Source organism: Ceratotherium simum, chromosome 9, assembly GCF_057802395.1.
Source record: "Ceratotherium simum simum isolate JZ-2026a chromosome 9, ASM5780239v1, whole genome shotgun sequence".
Taxonomy (NCBI): Eukaryota; Metazoa; Chordata; class Mammalia; order Perissodactyla; family Rhinocerotidae; genus Ceratotherium; species Ceratotherium simum.
The window spans coordinates 31,420,472-31,442,135 of NC_141908.1; the positions used below are offsets into that span (position 1 = coordinate 31,420,472).

The 21,664-nt window shown below is 46.5% G+C and overlaps 1 protein-coding gene across 2 annotated transcripts in view; it reads left to right on the forward strand.

Annotated features, from left to right (window-relative positions):
• Nucleotides 1–21,664, forward strand: part of KIF5C (kinesin family member 5C) — a 159,648-nt gene that overhangs the window by 123,058 nt on the left and 14,926 nt on the right. For both annotated transcript variants that reach the window (XM_014782430.2, XM_087435159.1), the window contains 9 exons: nucleotides 1,613–1,730; nucleotides 4,956–5,032; nucleotides 6,161–6,270; nucleotides 8,280–8,381; nucleotides 8,615–8,675; nucleotides 13,774–13,845; nucleotides 16,605–16,709; nucleotides 18,497–18,713; nucleotides 19,908–20,021. In XM_014782430.2, the coding sequence (XP_014637916.1) occupies nucleotides 1,613–1,730; nucleotides 4,956–5,032; nucleotides 6,161–6,270; nucleotides 8,280–8,381; nucleotides 8,615–8,675; nucleotides 13,774–13,845; nucleotides 16,605–16,709; nucleotides 18,497–18,713; nucleotides 19,908–20,014 (969 nt within the window). In that variant the 3' untranslated portion in view covers nucleotides 20,015–20,021. The remainder of the gene's footprint in view (nucleotides 1–1,612; nucleotides 1,731–4,955; nucleotides 5,033–6,160; nucleotides 6,271–8,279; nucleotides 8,382–8,614; nucleotides 8,676–13,773; nucleotides 13,846–16,604; nucleotides 16,710–18,496; nucleotides 18,714–19,907; nucleotides 20,022–21,664) is intronic.

Sequence of the window (21,664 nt, forward strand, 5' to 3'; positions counted from 1 at the left end):
CCGTACACCTCAAGCCTGATTTCCAGATCACTCATTACACTGATGGTGTGTACTTTTGGATAGTCTTACCCCTAACATGTGGGGGCCAAGGCAAGAGTACAAATAGAGGCCCCACAGCCTGCAGCCCACTGTGACCTCTTTTCATCTGGATGGACCACCCTCCATGTCCAAATCCCTTCTGCACTTTCTCTGAATTGATGGAAGTGTGTAACTGTGTCAACTGTAATCTATGTAAGTGGATGATGGAGGCAGCGTGCTGGCCCTGGGATTGGCTTTACGGCCATTGGAGTAGGGAGTTTCTAGGTTCCCAGTACTCAAAGTGAGGTCTAGAAGGGGATATGGGTTCCAGGTGGGCACACTCCCTTGGCACATGAGCTCTTTTCTCAGTGGAGTGGAGTGCAGCCAGAGGACAGCACAAATCGGGTGCTTTAAAGCATAGAGCCAAGACTGGGACTCAGTGGCTCAAATCTTAGAGTGACTCTGGCCTTGGGTATATGAGATCAGAGTCAGAAATATCAGGATGTTTGGGGGTGAAAGAATACCTGTGTTAGTTACACAGTGCATTCTACATTAGCAACAAATACAGTTTCCATTAGGGGCTATTTTGTGCTCTGCTACAATTTACACAGAGCCAAAGAATCAATCATTATTCCCTGGCGTTCAAAAGTAAGAGAAACCTTGGCTCTTTATTTTCTGACATTATCTAAGGAATCTGACAAAATATTTCTCGCTAAAATACTATTATCTTCTTTGTTTACGCTCACATTCTTCACCAAAAGCTGTGCTTATAAAATGACTGCTCGAACTGAGTCCCATTTCCCAGAGGTTATTTCATTAGATTAGAGCTCAGTCTCCAGGGTCTTCCTGCCTGAATGTGAACCCTCTAGATCTGGAAGGGGGAGTGTCTGCACATTTCTACCTGCCTAGAAGTGATTACTGCCCCTATTCAGTCAGTGAGCGCCCGTTCATCCATGCCAGTAATATTTAGTAAGCATGTACATTATACTCTCATGGAGCTAACAAGTAAAAAAAAAAAGAAAAATCATGTAGAAGTTAGGTGCAATAAGAAAATGTTGAGGCCTGAGTGATAAGGATCTAGCCAGGACTATGTCTGGGAGTGTGGGGCAAGAGTTTGCTAGGAAGAGGAAAATATAAAATGCAAAGTCCCTGAGACAGGAATTGGTGTGTTTGAGAGACAGAAAAAGAAAAGACATAATATTTGACTTCCAAAGACAGAATCCAGAGACATGGGTTCAAAGAATGGGGCCTCTAGACATTTTCCCAGCCCCTTTTTCTCCAGCACCCTCTGTTTTCTAAGAGGAGGAAAATCAGCTTGGGTTTTGGTATCTCACTTGAGGGGATGATAAGGAGGGGCATGGCCATGAGTGGTGTCTGTGGGGAATGAAGCAGAGACACACATGGGAGAAGCAGAGGACTGTTTTGGTCCATGATCCCGGATCCCAAACAAAGGGGAGAATATGCACCATTTGGTGTTGAACTCAAAAAAGGGACTCAAGAACGCCTCCTCTGTTGCATCTTCCCATCAGACGGTCCCGGGCAAGCCACTTGCTAGTCATTCACTCCTCCTTTTTATCTATCTGCTTGTTTAAAGCACGAAGCCAAGATCAAATCCCTGACAGACTACATGCAGAACATGGAACAGAAGAGGAGGCAGCTGGAGGAGTCCCAGGACTCACTCAGTGAAGAGCTGGCCAAGCTCCGAGCCCAAGGTAAATAAGTGACTACTTTGCGGGTGTCAAAGTCTTGGCTTAAATCAGACACTCTCTAGTTGGCTGGACTCATGATGTTTAGTTTTGCTCAATTAAAGCCTTTCCAGGTCTACTGAAAACAATGGCATAATTGGAAAAAAAAGGAGAAACATCTAGAAGACTGCCCCCACCCCATATCTGCTCCTCTTCCCATTTTCCCTCAGTCCGCCCTGCTGCCTGAGTCAGAATCCTCTCCCCTCTCCACCTCCTGCCTCCAGTCTGTCCCCAAGGCCTGTTGATTTGACTGGCCAGATGCTCCTCTGTTTCTGCTCATCTCTGTCTTCATTGTCGCTGTCCTTAATCCTAATTAAGACTTGTGGCCACATCCATCACTGAGGGTCCCACCCCCAATCTGCTCTAGGCTGGCCACTGTGCTGCGTCCCAGGGGACTACAGTCATGCGCCACATAACAATGTTTCGGTCAACGATGGGACCGCATGTATGACAGTGGTCCCGTGAGATTAGTACCCTACGGCCTAGGTGTGAGTAGGCTGTACCATCTAGGTTTGTGTAACTACTGTAGGAGAGGAAGAAATTTTTCTCTACCATTTTAATTTCTTCTGGCTGATCTAAGAATTAAATTGACATGAGACAGAATAACAGGAGAAAAACAAACAAAAGTTTAATAGCATGTATACCTGAGAGAAACCCAGGAAAATCAAGTAACTCACCAAAATGGCTGAAGCTCTCACCTTAAATACCATCCTCAGCTGAAAACAAAAGATGATGTTGGGGGTGAAGAGAGTCAGGGACTTCAAACAGAAGGAAGGCAATTCACAGGTGGGTGAAAAGGAGCAAACATTTCAAAAACAAGTATTTGATCACACAGAAATAGAAGAACACAGAGGGGAGCCCAACAAACAGGCTTTTCTAGGTTCCTCCCTGTCTACCACCTAGTTCCTGTTTTGCTAAGGTGATAGCTCCTTCCTGAGACAGGCTCTTTTGTTTGTTTGTTTTGGTGAAGAAGATTGGCCCTGAGCTAACGTCTGTTGCCAATCTTCCTCTTTTTGCTGAGGAAGATTAGCCCTAAACTAACAACCGTGCCCAGCCTCCTCTATTTTGCATGTGGGATGCCGCCACAGCATGACTTGATGAGTGGTGTGTAGGTCTGCACCTGGGATTTGAACCTGCGAACCCTGGGTGGCCAAAGCGGAGCGCACGAACCTGACCCCTATGCCAGTGGGCTGGCCCCTGAGATGGGCATTTTTAATCTGAATTCTTATAGGCAGTTAAGGGGGTGGTAGACAAGAAAAACTTTCTGAGTCTTTTGTTTCTTAAAAATAATCAGCCTAAAATAATCCTCATGTTAAAGAGACGCGTTTTGGAGCGGCAAATTTTGTTCCCCTTCAGTACACTCTATGATACTTGCACAACAATGAAATCACCTAACAACACATTTCTCAGAATGTATCCCTGTTGTTAAGCGACGCTTGACTGTATTCTAAAATCAGATTCTATCTTGTGCCTAACCCCATGCTTCTGACCCTTCCATGGTGTCTGTTGTTCTTAATAGAAAGTCTGAACTTCTACCAATGACTTCCCTGCACCCTCCATCCTTTGAACAAGCTCTTCCCTTTGCCAGGCAGCCTCCCAGCCCCCTTTCCATAGGGAAGTGCCTGACACATAGGAAGCACTCAATCAATATGAATAAAGAGAAGCAGAAATTCAAGAGAGGTGACTAGAAATACAGAAACCAGAACAGGATCTAGAATATATGCATTGTGGTGAAACGGGAACACATGTAATATTATGGGTTGCAATGAAAATCGTTAGAGTCCTTTTGGAAAGCGTTTTGAAGATACATAATAATCATAGCACTTTTCATACCTTTTGATCCTCATATCTCAAATATTCATTGCAGATTTACTTATATTAGTGGGAAAAAAAAGAGGAAGCCACCTAAATATCCAACAGTTGAATGAACTGTATAGTATGTTGTTTAATAGAAGATTGTTTTCATACTGGAGATGAAGTACATGGAGGCAGTGCAGCTACGCTTACAATGCAACCTTAGATTAAAAATCATAATGTGTAATTTTATCTTTACTCTGGTTATAACATTTAAAAATCAAAGGATATTTGTGTTCCAAGGCCTACAAATTAATATTTGAAATGAAAATGGTTTTGATAGGGTAACAGGATTGGTGATGATGTTATCATTTTTTATTTCCTTTATTGTTAAATAGTTATTTGCTTGGTAAATACATGTTTTTTCAAATGCCAAAGCAAATTAAAAAAGAACGAGAACATACCTGCACTCGCCATGACCTTGTAATGTTTTCTTTGTGTGATAACGGATGAATGTTAGGAATAGAGTGCTCCACCCAAAACTTGACGTAGAAAAGAACTTTTCCCTCTTGTAAATGGCTCTTGCAGTGGTGCCACCGAGTAGAAATAAAATAGAAGGGAGAAGACGTGAAATAAAGTGGAACAGACTAGAGAGAATACTTAATGACTTGAATGTCACTGTCTTAAACCATTTTGCTCCCTCCACCTGCACCTCCCAACTCAGGCTGCCCACTAACGGTGTGTCAGGGAGTGTCGCTGACCACGAATGGGCTGGGACTGGCCCCCTGGAAGTGTGCCACACAGCAGCCCTGCCCCAAATATGGGGCCTTCCTGTTTAATATGGAGAGTGTTATTTTATATTTCTATTCTCTTTATTCTTATCCTTAGATTATGTTTTCCTGCTCCAGATTCTTAGAGAATAAACAGCTTACCCATGGGAGGTAAATTAGCTCTTTCTGGAAATCTACTAGTGGCATGAATCCAAACGCCACTAACAATCACAGAGTGTTTTATAATCTACAAAGCACGTTTGTGTACATTGCATGTTTATGTACATTGCCTCGGAGTTGCTCCCCGAGGCCAGGTGGGGAACTAGTTCTCCAAGGCGTGAGGTGATGCACAACCAGGTCCATTCTAGAGTGGCCTGCTCCAAGGTAGCGCCTACAATCGCCACTCTGCCCCAGAGGACTTAGGTAATATCCCAGGAGGGGGTCAGCCCTGCCTTAGCCAGAAGTCCTCCTTAGGAAGTACTTTCCTATAATTATACCATGGTTGCAATTGGTGGTATAAGCTGGTGTTTCACTCTATTGCTGTTCTTTTCTTTTGTTTTTTAATTTTTACTTTTGAGTGTGAGTCCTGCCAGTTAAATCTTAAATCATCATTTAAAATTCAAAACAGAAAAAATGCATGAAGTCAGCTTCCAGGATAAGGAAAAGGAACATCTGACGCGGCTGCAGGATGCTGAGGAGATGAAGGTGTGTATGGCCGCCTCTTCCACCGAGCCTAGCGTGCATTTGGACTGGATTTTCTTGTTCTAAGAAAATCTGTCTCCTTCAAAAATGTGTGTGACAGTGTGGGAGGGAGAGGGGAGAGACTGATGCTAGGCATTCAGAACCATTCTCGGAGTGTGGCCTGGCTTAGAAATCTTGGAGGTGTCTAAAAACTCTAGATATCTGTAGATAATAATGTTACATTAGTACATTTTTCTTCCCCATTCCTGATGAAGTGGGAAAGAGCACCACCTCCCAGTCACTGTGTGGGCCACACTGTTGGAGTTAACGTCTGAAGAAATGTTGGCCCCTCCTTTGAATGGAAGAAAACACCCCTCTCCTCTACCTTTTTAAAGAAACACCCAAAATTTGAATTTCCATCTTAAACATACAAATCTTTATTTTTGGTCACATTTATGGTCCAAAATAAATTTGTCCATAAATTGTCCATTTGCGGACGGTAAAGGAAAATGTAGGAAAAATGATTGGGAAACAAGATTTTTAGGTGAATAAAATGAGATATAAGAAAATGTAGAATTTTATTAGTTGTAGGCAAACTATAAGCTCATTGGGCATAAGCCCATAGTTAAAGCGGTGCCCACAGCATGACCCTGCTCCAGCCAACAGCACAATCGTCCTCACCTTGATGGGCCGTCTCCTGGTTTCACATCGCTTTGGTGAAAAGATCTCCTTTGAACATCACCATAAGTGTGTGCAGTGGGCAGGGTGGGGACAATTATCTAAATTTTACAGGTGAGGAAATGCGGCTCACACAGGTTACATGGCTTGCCTGGGGTCACCGGGTAGTAAGAGGTCCATGCCCTCTGATTTACCTGGCCGGAGAAGCCATGTAGCTCAAGTGAGCTGTAGAAGGTGAGGGGAAAACTTTTTACTGAAGCAATGGGCTAATTTGCTCCTAGGACCCACTCAGTTTTATTTCAGATCCTTGGGTTTTGTTGTCCCAGTAAAGGACGGCGGGTTCTGGGGGGCCCCCGTTTGGGGATCTGACAGCCAAGGGGTGTAGGGTAGTGGGTAGAAGTGATCCAAGGCTTGTCACCGAGTGGGCTGAGAGCCAACGAGTGGATGACACATCTCTCTTGCCCTGGCTTGCAGAAGGCGCTGGAGCAGCAGATGGAGAGCCACCGGGAAGCTCACCAGAAGCAGCTGTCCAGACTTCGAGATGAAATTGAGGAGAAGCAGAAAATCATTGATGAGATTCGGGAGTGAGTTGGCATGGGGGCTCTCAGGGCATAGGGGTGGGCATGGCTCTTGGGCCAGCCTGGAAGGATGTGGCTTTTAGCCAAGGTCTCTACTCTCCTCGCCCTGTGGGCCCTGTGCTCCACCCTGGTGCCCCAGTGGGCTGGATGTGCTGCTTCCGTGGTCTGTTCTGCCATCTGGAGCTGAGCCTATGGGGGCTCTGGTAGGGCAGGTGGCAGGTGGGCCCAGCTGCCCTTCCTAGTCCTCGTGGAGCAGGGTCACGTTGGTGCCTCAGCTGGGCAGACATGTGATGGGGACACAAAAAACCCCTAAATTGGTCCTGACTCAGGGATTCTGATAGGTTGATAAATACTCCAGAGAAGACAGCTCCCATTGCCTCCTCACCCCAACACGTACATGCACACTGCACAGCTCCGAGCTGCCTGGTTGCATGTGCACCCTGCTTAGGGACCCACACTGTTGTGTGTCTATGCTCATGGACCTGTGGCATTCGCCAGGATGGCATCATTGCAGCTTGTCTCTGGTGATGCCCTCCTCAAGGCCATTCTACTGTCCTGTCACAGCCACTGAAGAGCCCCCTGCTCCATAACAACCTCTCCCTCCTCCTCTCTTACCTTCCCGCCTCATTGGTACCAAGCCCGGAGGTGCCTTCAGGATCCCCTCCTGAGGGTTCTTAGAGTTTTTGCACAGTGAGTCCCTTGGCAATCTTTGAACCTCTTAGTGGAATAATGTTTTTAAATGACCCAAATAAAAGACATAGGAAAACAAAGAAAACCAATTATGTAAAAATACAGTTTCATCCACTGACACCCTCCTGCCGGCCCCCCAGGACTAGACCAAAGGCTCCCTCCCCTCCCCCTTTCTGCAGATGAAGGAACAGATTTCTATGTGGAAAGCAAGGTTAAATGATTTACTTAGGGTCACACTGCTAAATAGGAACCAAAGCGGAGTTAGAATTTAATTCTCCAGACTACTGATCCAAATCTCTTTTCAGTGTTGTGAGCTGCTCGCACAGCCCATTTGCATTTTAAAAGAGGAGACCAGTAAGCGAGCAAAAGCGTAAATGGTGTGATGGGGATTCTGAGCACGGTCCACCTAAGGAAAGCACTCCGCATGTCTCCCACCTCTCCTTCTGGGCGACCCCATGCTGACCCCATGCCTTCGTTCATGTTGTGCTTCCCCCTGCAAGCATGTCTCACGTCTGTTATTCTGATTAATCATCCTCAAAATGTTCAACTTGAGGGGGAGAGGAGAGAGGGAAGGAAGGCGAGAAGGAGGGAGGGTCCATGAGCGAGTTATCAGGTGGGGAAGTTTCCTTGGCCTGTGCCTTTCAAGGGGACTCTGGGTTTTCCTCAGACAGTGCCTGATCTGTTCCGTCACAGTCAGAGGCATGCCATACAAAAGATTTTATCAGTACTGGGCTGATGTAAGCGTTGGCCTAGTGCCCCCAACTGGATGGCGAGTTTCTTTTTTGCAGCAGACCCTGGGCTTCCTTTGTGTTTCCTCCCTCTGAACCCCCTTCTTGAAGATTGCACAGATCGGACCTGCCCCTGTGTCAGCCAGGAATTTGGATTCAGGAGATGTTTGCAGAATATCAGACCAGAGAAAAAGGGAAGGGCAAAATGGCCAAATAATGTTCCCTGAGTGGGTGCATGCCATCTGGAGGGCAGACAAAGCAAAATTCTTCTAACTTTTTCTCTGGGCTCTCTTTGTCTGTTTTAAAATATCAGCCCTTTTCCCATCTCATTATTTCTCCCCCAAAGCTCTTACACAAGCCAACTATAAATACATCCTCAAAGCCTTATGTTTCATACCTCTTTGATGCTCCCCAGAAATTAGTTTTCTCTTGGGTAGGAGGAAGCTGTGAGGTTGTTCTCTGATCCCTCACCGTCCTCCCGAATTGATGCCTTTATTGCGTAGTATTAATGGGGTTGGAACAGAACCACGTGTTTAGCCGGAGGACTCGGAACTTCAGACTGATGCGGAACGTATCACTTTTTCCTCTTAATTTCAGTTTGAATCAGAAACTGCAACTGGAACAAGAGAAGCTCAGCTCTGATTATAACAAGCTGAAAATAGAGGACCAGGAGAGAGAACTGAAGCTGGAAAAGCTCTTGTGAGTGCACTTTACGTACCTCCTCTGCATCTCTCAGCCCTGTCAAGTCTTGTGAAGTCTACTCTTGTGATTCAGATACCCAGATATCCTGGTTAGGTCAGGCCAATGTAAAAACAGACAATGCATATTTGTGCGAGTTGGTTTGTTTTGTTGATTTATCTGCAGATGCAAATGGTATCTGTGGCAATCTCTGGTGCCCCTTTGGTGGTTCATGGTTCCTTTTTGTTTTTTAGATTGCTCAATGATAAAAGGGAACAAGCCAGAGAGGACCTCAAAGGGCTGGAGGAGACAGTGGTATGTCAACATGTTTCCCAATTCATTTTAGTCTCAAAGATCAGATTAGTTGATGATTTGTTGAACTTGTTTATTCTAAAATTTTTTCTGTGCACACCTTCCTTGCATATCATTTTAGATATATCATAAGTGAGAGGTGTAGAATTTATTCCCTAGCTCTTGACAGAATGATTAACCATCAGTCAATCAATCAGATAATCCATTCATCCATCCTTAATGCCGTAACCCTGGATCCCCTGAGTGGGAATTAAACTGAACTGCAAATCAATGGCTGCAATTTTACAGCCTCTGCACGTTGTGACTTACTTCCATTCAACATTCAGCAAGATATTTCTAGTAAGGGCTGGCATGCTTCTAGGTGCTTGAGTTACATCGGCAAACAACAGAGTAAGATCCTGCCCCTTGTGAAGCTTACCTGCAGCTGGGGGAGACAGACAATGAACAAGGAAGTAAATCATGACCCCCATTAGATGGGTATAGAAAGTGCAGAGGGTGGTGGTTGGGACACGAGAAGGCGCCAGGAGGAGGTGACACTTGAGCAGGGATGAAGCAGGTGCAAGAGTGAGCCATGGGGATATCTGGGGGAAGAGTCTTCCAAGCAGAGGCAACAGCCTCTGCCAAGGCCCTGAGGTGAGCCCATGCCTGGCATGTTGGGGAACAGCAGGGAGATTAGTGTGGCTGTGGCCAAGAGAAAGAGGGAGTAGGAAGTGGGCACAGAGAGGTCAAGGCAAGAGGGGGCGCAGGCCAGGTAGGGCCTTGAGACCTGCTGGGTTTGGGGCAGAGGAGTGACAGGTCCACTTACCTTTGGAAAGGCTCATCATTTGAAATCCTGGTTTGTTTTCTCCGTCCTGCATCTGAATTCACTGGGTTTGTCTCCTCTGGTCAACTTCCATTTCAGTGGCTGTAGAGGATGGCTGCCTGGCTCCGAGGGCCCTCAAGAGCCCTTCAAAGTGCTACACCAGCCAGTGTTTGAAGACAGACCATCCCAAATAGCCACTCAATTTGGTGAAAACATGTGCAGTTATTTCAAAGATATAACAACAGACAGAAACTGTTGTTTAGACACAGTCATATGTTTTGATTCCATTCATGTGTCATGTGAATATACGTGGGTCTGAGCCTGTCTCCAAGAACCAGGTGACCCCAGGCTGTAGGCACTGGTTGCTCAAGGCGGGACCTGAGGCTCTGCTCTGGCCCCTGGGCCGGTGTTGGTTGCTCCTCAAAGCCAGGTAGAGGAACGGAGGGTACAAGCTGTTCAGGAGAGAAGTAAGATGACTGTATTCAAAGGAAGGAGAGAAGTAAGATGACTGTATTCAAAGGAAGTCAGGCCTTCCGAGGATGGTGGAGATGACGGTCAGGGCGGCTGTGGGGGCAACTGAAATGAAGCCATGAAATTGCTTCATCTGTGTCTGTTTAACTGGAGAAGTGATACCCATAATTAGAGATAACTATAAAAATTCGGAAAAATATTGAGCATTACAATGTTACCATATTCCCACCAGCCAGAGATAAATGATGTTTTAGTATCTTTTCTTCCTTTACACCTATGAACTCTTGCACACTCCCTTACCCTGCCATACCCGCCCTTCCACACCCTCACTCAGATGTTCACTCTTTTACCTCCCACTCTCTCACAGTCTCACTCACTTACAACTTACCCACACTCGTGCACAATTACTTGTTCCCTCACACATATTCATGTACACACATCATCACACACACTCACACCCACACTTACACCACTCTATGCAAGTGCTTATACTCACTCACTGTCACACCACAGGCCCTCACTTTCATGTTCTCATGCCTGTGCTCATCCACGCACTCACACACCTTCACTCTCATCCACCCCCCAGGTACTTACAACTTGCACGCATTCACTTAACACACCCCCATGACATACACACACATTCACACTCACTAACGAGCATTCACACCTTCTCACTCACAAGTCATTCTCATGAACTCATTCACTCTCACATTCTTGCTAACCCTCAACTCACACCTTTACTCACACCCACGCTCATTTGTACACACACGCATGTACCCTTGCACAAATGCTCACTTAGTACATTCCACCAACACATTCATATGTAGTCACATTCTGACACTCACAAGCACTCACACTCTTGCCCACTTACACAGTCACTCACATATACTCATTCGCTCTCACACTCTCGCTCACCTTCACTCACACGTTTACACTCATCTCCATATGCTCACTCTCAGACTCCCATGCTTTCTCTTTTTCACACTCACTCAAGCATATTCTTTTGCCTTTTTGGTGTTTTGAATACATTTTTTAACCACACATTTTCCTCACTGTCCTCCTCATATCTATCCACTCGTTCTCTCTCCCTCCCTCCCCCGACCCTCCCACCCACTCACTTCCATTCCCACACTCACATTCACACCCTCCCCCACACACTCGCTCACATGCCTGCTCCCTCTCACTCGCACACCCCCCCACACACCCAGTCACCCACACGTGGACAGACCCACTGACACAGTGGCTCCCACTTTCTCTCACTCACCACCCACACACATCACACACATACGCTATTTAAACCCAAAATTGGAACCTGACAGTATGTGCCATTTTAGACTTGGATGTTTTCACTTAACTTTCCATCAGAATCCTCCCCAAGCTGTAAATGTGCTTCAGAAATAGGCTTAACTGTCCTCAGCTGACCCTTCTTGAGCCCCCTTTAGCTCAAGCCCTGTTCTGCCTCCTTGCATGTCTAGGCGGGGCGGGGGATGGAACCTGCCGTCCAAGGCTTGGAGTCTGTGAAGCCCCCTCCAGGGGACCACGTTGGAAAAGGCTGACTGGCTGTCGAGGGCGTCTCTGGGCCCCAGGCAGCCAGCACGCTTTAACAGGACACTTGATCTTGGCTCTGGGGCTGGAGCCCCCTCCTGCTTTGTTGATGGGCCTTGTGTTTGAGTCTCTCTGGTCCCACCCTCGCTGTCCACTCTGACCAGAAGCTGAGCCCTGAGCTTTTACACAGAGGGCAGCGGCCGTGACGGGGAACGATTTGACGGAAGGGAGTTGGGGAGTGGAGTGAGGGAATGATAATGAATGTGATGGAGGAAAATTCATTGCTAGGAAGCCAAATGATAGTTGCCTAAGCATAAATGTGCAATTTATAAACTATTTTGAAGATCTTTAACTGCTCCTCCTAAACTGTTGAATTCACCTAAAAACAAACAAAAATGAGAGAAAGTTGCCAAACTCAGGACTGTATATTATTTGGTATTTAGGCCCCAAGGAAATGCCTGGCCCTTTGACAAGGCACCTGTGTCTTCTCTTCTCTTTTCCCTTTGGTGTGGTGGCGTTTTTCATGGAAAATATTTACTGTGATTCCAATTCAATCAGTAATAAAATCCCAGAAGCAGGAGGGAGAGCATGCAGAGTGGGGTGTAGGGGCTGAACTCCTTGAGCAGGGGTGTGGAACAGTGTGTCTGCATAAATGTGAGCCCTGAGCTGCACCCCTGTGCCTGCCCTGGAAGGCAGCTAAGCCTTGGACAGGTACAGTGTGCACCATGTTCATAAGAACAGGCCTGTTTGGTTTCCTGCAGAAAGTAATTTGCAGGGCCGGCCCCGTGGCTTAGCGGTTAAGTGCGCGCGCTCCGCTGCTGGAGGCCTGGGTTCGGATCCCAGGCGCGCACTGACGCACCGCTTCTCCAGCCATGCTGAGGCCGCGTCCCACATACAGCAACTAGAAGGATGTGCAGCTATGACATACAACAATCTACTGGGGCTTTGGGGGGAAAAAATAAATAAATAAAATCTTCAAAAAAAAAAAAAAAAGTAATTTGCCTCATTCGGGGACGCAATTGACTTCAGGTGCTTTTTATTTCAACACAAAATTGCAGAATTGGACCCAGTAATAAGACCGAAAATTAACATAAAACCTTTATTCTAAGGAACTTAGTGTTCCCATGGCTTTATAGCCTGTTTCATCCTTTTTTCTGCGAGCCTGTGAGTTGCATCCCTTGACATTCCGTGTTAAGAGTAGACCAACTTGGACTAAGTGAAAAGTATAAATGTGAGATTCTCTCTCTCCTCCCGTACGGGAAAATATTTTGCAAGGAACTAATCCTATCTCCTATAGTAAATACATGGAGACTTAAATGGAAGAAACTGTTTTGGTTTTCTGATCTTGTTAACAAAGGTCACCAGGGTTGACTCAGACCCTTGTCTCAGCAATCTAATTCCTAAGCGTTCATTTGTCAAAAATAATCCAAAATGAAGAAAAAAAATGCCCCCAAGGAGTTAATTACACTGAAAGTTATAACAACAAAAGGAAACAATAAAAGCCTAATGAAGAAATGGCTGTCAGATATGAAGCATCAATAAATTAATACCAGCTAATGTTTATTGACCACTTACTATATGCCAGAAACTGTTATAAGAGTTCTAGAAGTATCATCTCATTTGATCTTGACAACAACTATGAGGCATCTACTATTTTTATCCTCATGTTACAAATAAGAAAACTGAGGCACAGAAAGGTTAGATAAGTTGCTCGGGGTCACCTGGTGGAAAGTCCACCAATGGCCTGGTCTGTAAGCTCAGTGATGTAGAGCAAATGAACATATGGACCAGGGCCAGGAGGGGTAGAAACAAGAAAAATGTCAGTCAGTTAGGGTGGGAGACATTGTGGTCAACTTTTCATTTAAACTTGTTAACATTATATATAATGTGGATGTGCTAAATTAGAGGAAAAAAAGAATCCCTTCTGGTACAATACAGCCTACTAGGAATTTTTATGAGGAAACTTTTGAATTTTTGTGGTTGAGGGGGGAAAAAATGTGTTCCATTTGGAGCACAGCAAATGAGCAGGCTTTGTTCTAGTTTATGAATCATTGTTTGAATTCTCAGTCTCCGCACCCTGGGGTGCTCCTGAGAGAACACTGGGTGGGGGGAGTGGACACGTGTGGAGGGCGGGTCAGAGGAAGTGCGGGGGCACTATGGCCTTGACTGTGGGCTCACACAGCGTGTGTGGAGACATCTGGGGTTGACGGCCGAGGGCTAGATGTGCCATAAATTCAATGTGTTCCCCCACTCAAGTGGCACTTTAACAATCTTCTTTTCTAGTCTCGAGAACTGCAGACTCTGCATAACCTCCGTAAACTCTTTGTCCAGGATCTGACTGCCCGGGTTAAAAAAGTGAGTTCTATTTTGTGTGACTGGGACTGAGAAGAAAAGAAAAGATGGCCAGGGAGAATCATTTTCAGTTGAAATATCACTTGGTTAAATTGGGGCTGGTTATGCTTAAAAATTAATTACCTCATACCAGAGAATGTTATTAAAAGAATGTGCTAGAGGCAAAAAAAATACATGGGAACATTTTCTATCTGATTTTTCCTTCTTAATAAAAGGAAGTTATAATCCTTTCCCTGGCTTGTTTTCAAAAGAACACACACAGTCGTGCGCCACATAACGACGTTTCATTCAATGACAGACCCCATAGATGATGGTGGTCCCAAAAGATTAGTACCATATGGCCTAGGTGTGTTACAGTAGGCTATACCTTCTAGGTTTGTGTAAGTGCACTCTGTGATGTTCGCACAACGACAAAGTCACCTAATGGTGCATTTCTTAGAATGTGTCTCTGTCGTTAAGCAACGCATGACTGTATTTATCTGGCCTCAGTGCGATAGCCACTGAACGTGATGCAGGGAAATCCAGAGGGGTCTCGTCAGACAGCATTGCCCTGAAGCCCTGGTGAGCAGTGCCAGAAACCTAGAGAAGTTAGAGGCAGGAGCCTTGTATTTGCCTGTTAGGAGGCCGTTAGGGGCTGCGTCAGAGGGTATGAAGCACTTTAACATCCAGTGTCTTATTTGCTCTTCCCAGCAACCATGTAAGTGGTTCTTAGTGTTCAGTTTTGCAAATGTGGAGATAGGGTCAGAGGTTAAATATCACACAGAGATCACACAGCTGGAAAGAGCCAGAGAGAGGATGGGCATTGAGGTCTGTGTGACTTCTGAATCTGAGCTTCTTTGGTCCTTGTGCTATATACGGTGATCTCGGGGAATCGCCGTAGGGTGAATCCCCAGAGCAGCTCACAGTTGTTTTAGGAGGGAGAGAGAGGTGGAAGCAGCAAGGGGGCTACTCCTTAAAATTGTTAAAAAGCAATGGATGTGGAACAATGGGCCATATCCAGAGGTGTAACAGGTTGGAAGGAAGGTATACTTAAGAAAAGTGTGTGTGTGTGCGTGCTTGTGTGTTTGCATGCACATGTGTGTGTATGGGTGTCTGTGTGAAGGAACCAAGGAAAAGAGGTTAAATATGTAAAAAAGAAGAGGTGATTGATGGAGTCAGATCTGAGAGGGTCAAAATTAATAGCATAAATGGATGTCTTAGGCTTGGTAAGGGGAAGGGACACATTTTCCCAGAGAAGAGAAGTGGAGAAGTCAATATGGAGACATTTGAAGGGAAATATATAACAGTGGAAAGAGATGCATCAGATGACTTTGATCTTCTCAGTTAATGTGGAGGCTTGGTCCTCAATGGAGAAGGAAGGAAGAGAATAGGAGCCCACAGAGACTAGAGAAGGCTCAGGCAGTTTGCTAGGGATAAGTAAAAGGATGACTGAACTGTGATGTGAATGTCTAGCTGAGGATCAGAGCTTGGATTTGCTGTGGCCTCTGACTGACAGCATGGTTCTACCAAATTTGGAGGCCTGGAAATGAAAATAAAGAAAGAGGGTAGAGAATGATGGGAGATTTCAAGGCCGGAATGGCATCAGTCAGGCAGATAGACAGTGACCACAGTCATCAAAATAGAAATGACCATAGGACCTGGACCAGGGAGGAGAGATAGGCCAGACCAGAGGTGATGGAGAGGGAGACTAGAGAGGTGATAACAAGAACTGAAAAGGCTCAGTTGGAGGGAGGGGGTGGTCCGAGGGAGAGTGAAGAGCTTGAGATCAGACTTCCCTGATTTTATGATATAAAACTCTCTGGGAAGGACCAGGGTTCTCAAAGTGTGGTCGTGTGGCCAGCAGCATCAGCATCACCTGGGAACTTGCTAGATATGCAGATTCTCAGCCCCATCCTAGATCCACTGAATCAGAGACTTGGGGTGGGGCCCAGCAATCGGAGCTCTAACAAACTCTCCTCTGGGTGAAGTTTGAGAACCCCGGTTTTAAACTGAAGAGACACAGATTTGGGATGCTCATAAAGCCGTTACCTCTCAGAAAAAGAACGATGATCTCCTCTGTCATCAGACAAAGCAGGCATACTTTGCCATTTTTGGACAGGATGTGTTTGCACACGTATTTCCCAACCTATCTGGCCACTCAGCTTGGTAGTGTCAGGAGGTCATTGTTTTTGTCAATCTCGCCATCTGATCAATGTGAAGAGTATCCAGCACAGCACTCAGAAGCTGTTACTAGTTTGAGATGGATTCATGAAAGAATTTCGTGGAATGGGAAGCTGAAGGGACAAACAGAGGCCATTGAGACTTCCCAGTGGGACCACAGACACTTGCTCAAAGCCTGGTGTCTTGTTATCTCAGTGGTGATGGTTGAAATCAAATTTAGGTCTTTCATTTATGTTTTCACACGGGTTCTTAATGAGTTTTGGAACACTTCCTTTTGAAAAGAAAAGCCTCTATTTACCTACCTACAAAGGAGAGGTATATTTCAGAAAGAGAGGTAATCTGTATTTTTCAAAAGAAGATTTGAAGTTTTTTCAGTCCTCTAAAAAATAACACTTTTGACACCAACCAAGGAAGTTAATTGGGAAGGTCGTTGAATCCAAAGTTTTAGAACCTCTGTTTATTTTTGCTTTCAGAATAACCTTTTGTGGGATTGGGTATTTTTTTTTTTTTAAGAAGATTTAGAATGTATCAGGCACATTATGCTGGGGCTGAGGGTGGGCGGTGTGGAGGCCTGTCCCGCTGACCCCTTGGTGTTGATGCAGAGTGTCGAGCTGGACAGCGATGATGGAGGGGGCAGTGCTGCCCAGAAGCAGAAAATTTCCTTCTTGGAGAACAACCTGGAGCAGCTCACTAAGGTTCACAAACAGGTAGGAGAGTTGTTCCAGCTTCCTTCTGCTTCTTCCTCTCCTGGAAAGAAACTCTGCCAGATTTGGCCACAATGGGGGAGAAGCCTCTGATATTGAAGGTAGAAGCACTATACGTTACCAGAGAGCATTCGTGCCAGCAGGGTCCTTGAAATCCTATAGCCCTCAGTGACTTCCCTTATATATAAAATACTTTTTTTTTTTTTTATCAACGCCAAACATAAGGGATTGAGTTTGAACTCTCTGGGGTCTGGGGAGTGGGGTGTTCCGTCCTATTTTTTCGTTCTGCTTCCAGTCCCAACCTCAGACCCCAGCTGGCCTCGTGTGTCCCCCATGATGTCTCTGGACCCAAAGGCACCACAGAATGCAAAGTGGGTGCCACTGAGCTGGTTCAGGCCCCTTATTTTTGCAAATGAGGAGCCAGACAGGGAGAGGAAGGGATTTGCTTCATGCCATGAATGGGAGAAGTGGGGCCAGACCACCTTTTCTGCTCTGTTGCCCTATTTCAGGTGATCTTGGGCATCCTCTTAGGTCTTTGTGATGCCCTGGAGTTTGTCTAGAGTGACAGAGAGCAATAACCATGTCCAAACCTGCTGGTGATTTCGGCACGTTGCCTTCTTTCTGTTTAAATGCTGGAATGTTCGACTGTTTTTCCTAAATCCTAAAGACCTGGGATATGATAAAAAGGGTCCAACTTTTTGGACCACATGGCTGAGGGAATGTCATTTCTCTTTGACTTGTTAAGTCCTCTTCAATATTACTGACGATGGCATTTTTCCCCAGAGGGAGGATGACAGATTCAAACATGGTTGAAGTCATTCAAGCAAATTGCTGATGAGAAATATGAAAGCAGAAACTGCCAGGGAACTTGAAATAGGGCTGTGAAGATTATTAACTATTTTATTCATGAATTCAATGAGTATTTGTTAAAAACCTACTCTCTGCCAGGCACTGGAGCTGGTGCTGGGGATACAGGAGTACAGAATGCAGGTGTGGACCCAGAGAGAGTTCACCTTCTTCTAGCACTTTCTGATTTTCAGAACTTTACTTGATCCACTTGGATGCTCACAACGGTCCTATTATGTAGTATCCTTTTTTATAGATGAGAACCTCAACGCTTGTGGTGGTTGAATGACTTACACCAAGTTAGATGGCCAGAAAATAATACAGCTGGCTCTTGTGCCCACTCTTAACCCAAGGCCAGCCTGTTGCTTCTTAATTGAGGGTCTCAGGTAATGAAAGAATGAGCAGTCCCCCCAAGTTACCTGTAAGCCTCTGGGTATGTTGCAAAGTGGGGTCAAAACCACATGCTGGTGTAGACAAAGGGTCCTGCATGGAAGGAGGCCTTCAAAGAGCTCTAGAACATGCATGCCTTTCACTGAGCGCTTTTGAACTTGCTTTGCATTTCTTAGCTTTCACATGCTGATGTCCCAGTGGTCAATTTTCTCACACTAAAAGAGGAAGTAAATCCTGCCCAAGCCAGAAAGTTTTCTGTGGCTGGAAATGGCTTTTAATTTTATCTTACACCCTTCTCCCTTCCTCACCCCAGTGAATCATGTGTTTAGCAAACTGGAGTCCCAGGGAATGGGATTTTTATTTTCCTTTGTTCCTCCCAGAGTTTATGGTCATAGGGGCTTTCCAAGGCGACCTGGCAGGAGGTGGTTGGTCCGCTGCAGAGTCTGCTTCTAGCTGCTCTCCTGTCACTTTCTTTGTCCCGGGCAGTGGTCCGCCCTGCCTGCCGGCCCCACCACCTCGCTGGTAACTCACGTTTCCTTCTCCTCCCGCCGCAGCTGGTCCGGGACAACGCGGACCTGCGCTGCGAGCTGCCCAAGCTGGAGAAGCGGCTGCGCGCCACGGCGGAGCGCGTCAAGGCCCTGGAGAGCGCGCTGAAGGAGGCCAAGGAGAACGCCATGCGGGACCGCAAGCGCTACCAGCAGGAGGTGGATCGCATCAAGGAGGCTGTGCGAGCCAAGAACATGGCCAGGAGGGCCCACTCGGCCCAGATCGGTAAGTGTGCCTCCCACGTGAGCCCATGATAAAAGGTGAGGACTCGGCCGGAAGCACTGATGCTCTGAGGCCGCGCTGATGCTCAGCCCTCCGCTCTGGACCATCTGAAAGGCTGCGGTCAGGCCTGCAGGACCTAGGCCCACCTGCACCTCCCAGCACCCTGCTTTCACCCTGGGAGAATGGGAATGTCAGGAGCCCGCTTCCTTAGACTGAGATATTCCAGTGTACGTTGTGGTCTTCAGAGTTGCTGAGCTGGGCAGGGAACCCAGTCAGCCTAGACTGTAGGCAAAGGTGCTTGGCTGTAAACAGAGGTACACTCCCAGAAATACTGGAATATAAAACTATTTCTCAGCAAGGCCTGAAGGCCCCTTCTGTTTGTACCAGGCGGAACCATGAAGGAGCCCTATGTAGCCAGAAGCCTCAGGGAAAGCTGCTTGCAAGTGCCGGTCTGGAAATACCCTGGAAAGAGGCAGGCCTGGCATCAGTGAGCCAGGTGTGTGTCCAAGCTAGGGAGAGGGCTGGGAAGTCCAGCTCCTTCAAGACGTGGATTCCATGCAGAGAATGAGAGTTAGCTGCTGGGTCCTAGTTCCTAGGATAGAGCCATGGGAATAAAAGGGATTTAGGGATGTTCTCTAGAAAGCCTTTTTCTTAAAATTCAAATATCTCCCATAAAATGTAATATTATTTCCCATCAGGTATTGCTGTGCAGATGTTTTGTAAACCAGCAACTTCACGTTTCTGGTTTTAAGATTATACTTTAGTTTAGTGGTTCATTGCATTCATTAGATGTTATACCCTTTGAAAACCTACTGCAAGCTATGGACCCTCTCCCCGGAAAAATGCATCACAGGCAGAAATCTGCATCCAGTTTCAGGGGCTACACAGATGCCCTGGGAACCCACAGGGCTCCTCAGATAACACTGAAAGTCCTTTGTTTCTAATTTTCCTCAATTCAAATTAAAATAATTGATATGTAAGTTCTCTCTGTCCCCTAAACATCGGGGGCCCTGGATTAACTAACTGTACTAGCAGGAGAGCAAGCCTTCTGTTTTCAGAAAGGTCTGGTGGTTGAGAATTGTCATGTTGATAAGGATTGTGCCTCCTGGTGTTCACGTGGGACCTGTAGGTATCTGGGTGGGGCTGTTTGAGCCCTTTCTGAATGTCTGTTCTCTCCTTTCTGTCGGTTGGATACAGCCAAGCCCATCCGCCCTGGACACTACCCGGCATCGTCTCCAACGGCCGTCCACGCCATCCGAGGGGGAGGAGGTGGCTCTTCGAACTCCACTCACTTCCAGAAATAAATATGAAGTGAGTCCCTGGTGTCGGGGTGGTTTCTGTCCAGGGCAGCCCTGGGCCCTGCCTGGCTCTTGGCCACGTGCACATGGACCTACAGTAGAGAGGAGTTCAGCTCTGCTCAAGCACAGGCCCCGGGGGGTCAGCTTGTCGGGGACCTGGGCCTCCCCTCAGCTCAGTCTGGAGCCTCACGTCTTGCAGCAGGGCCACCTGGCACCACGGGACCCTCCAGGGATAGTGAGGGTGTGGTGAATGATTCACCGGAGCTTTCTTTTGTCTGTGGGATTCTCCTCTGTAGCTGGCATCCGAAAGGGCATTACCTGTTCGTCAGCTGCTTTTACCCGGAACAGACGGATGTGGGAAGTTGCTTTAAGTCTCAGGAACTGAATATAAAGAAAGAGCCAGATAATGGAAAGTCGTTTTTTTTTTTTTTTTTTTTTTTTTTTTGTGCTCCAAACGGTGTACAACCATCACTTTATTGACAAACCAAATTTAAGCTTGGGCACACTTTAGTCAACTCATTCTTTCATTCGACAGACGTTCATTGAATGGTTTCTATGCACCAGACATTTTGATGATCAATTGGTAGCTTCAACCTCCCAAGAGAAAAATGGCATCTTTTCTAACCTCAGGTCTAGGAAAGTCGTATTTTTATAATTACTATCTGAACTCAACAAATGGGGTGTTCAAAAATTGTGCTAATTTATACCTAGGTGGGTCCAGACCCCTTGTTTCTTTGAGATGATGGTGTGTAAACTTCTCTTCCCACAATCCACATGCCAACATCGCTCTACCAGCAAAAAGAAAAAAAAAGTGATATGCTTCGGGAGAGAGAGGAAGGAGTGAGCACAAGCCTGTCCTTTTGTACTTGAGATAGAGAAACGAGGTTCCTGGTTGGGCGGGGCAGACAGCTAGGTAGCTAGAAAACTCAGTTTAGAAAAAGTCTGACTTGGAACCAGTAATCCGTGCGTGGGAGGAGGTGGCTCCGAACGTTGTCTTCGGACTCAGCCCGCACTAAGGCAGCTAGCTTGCAAGATGAGTGAGCTTGCGCGGCAAAGCCGCAATGGTCAAGAGCAGCCCGGGAGAGCAGTGGTTCCTTATGCAATCCTTTGTGCATCAGGGTAAGGAAGGCACATGTAGCGGGGCTGGAGCCCTCACTCAGGGAGGGGACAGCACTGCTAAGGCTCAGACAAAAACTTCCAAGGAGGAAGCTTGGTGGCTGTACTCATGCAACTTGCAGTTGAGCTGCCCCAGGCAGCACAGCAAGGAGCAGGACGGGGCTGGTCAGGTTAGCAGGAACAGGAGGGACGGCCGAGGCAGCCATGAGCAGGCCACGTGTCCACCACCATCTGCCATGTCCTAGAAGGGTGGATGGGAAATGATCTTGGCAGTGGGCCACCCGTTCAGATCCAATCTCCCCTTCCAATCAGAAATAAAATCAAGTGGCTTTTGACTATGTGTTATCAAAACATACTTGAAGGGAATTGTAAGTTCCCTGCCCAAGTTGGGCAGCTTAGAACAGAAAAGGCTGAAGCAGCGGTTCTCGAACTTTGGTGGGTATCAGCATCATCTAGCTCCCTGGGACCGAGACTCTTTGAAGCAGCACAGGACCTGGGCCTTTGTGTTTTTACCAAGTACCCCAGATGATTTTGTTAGCC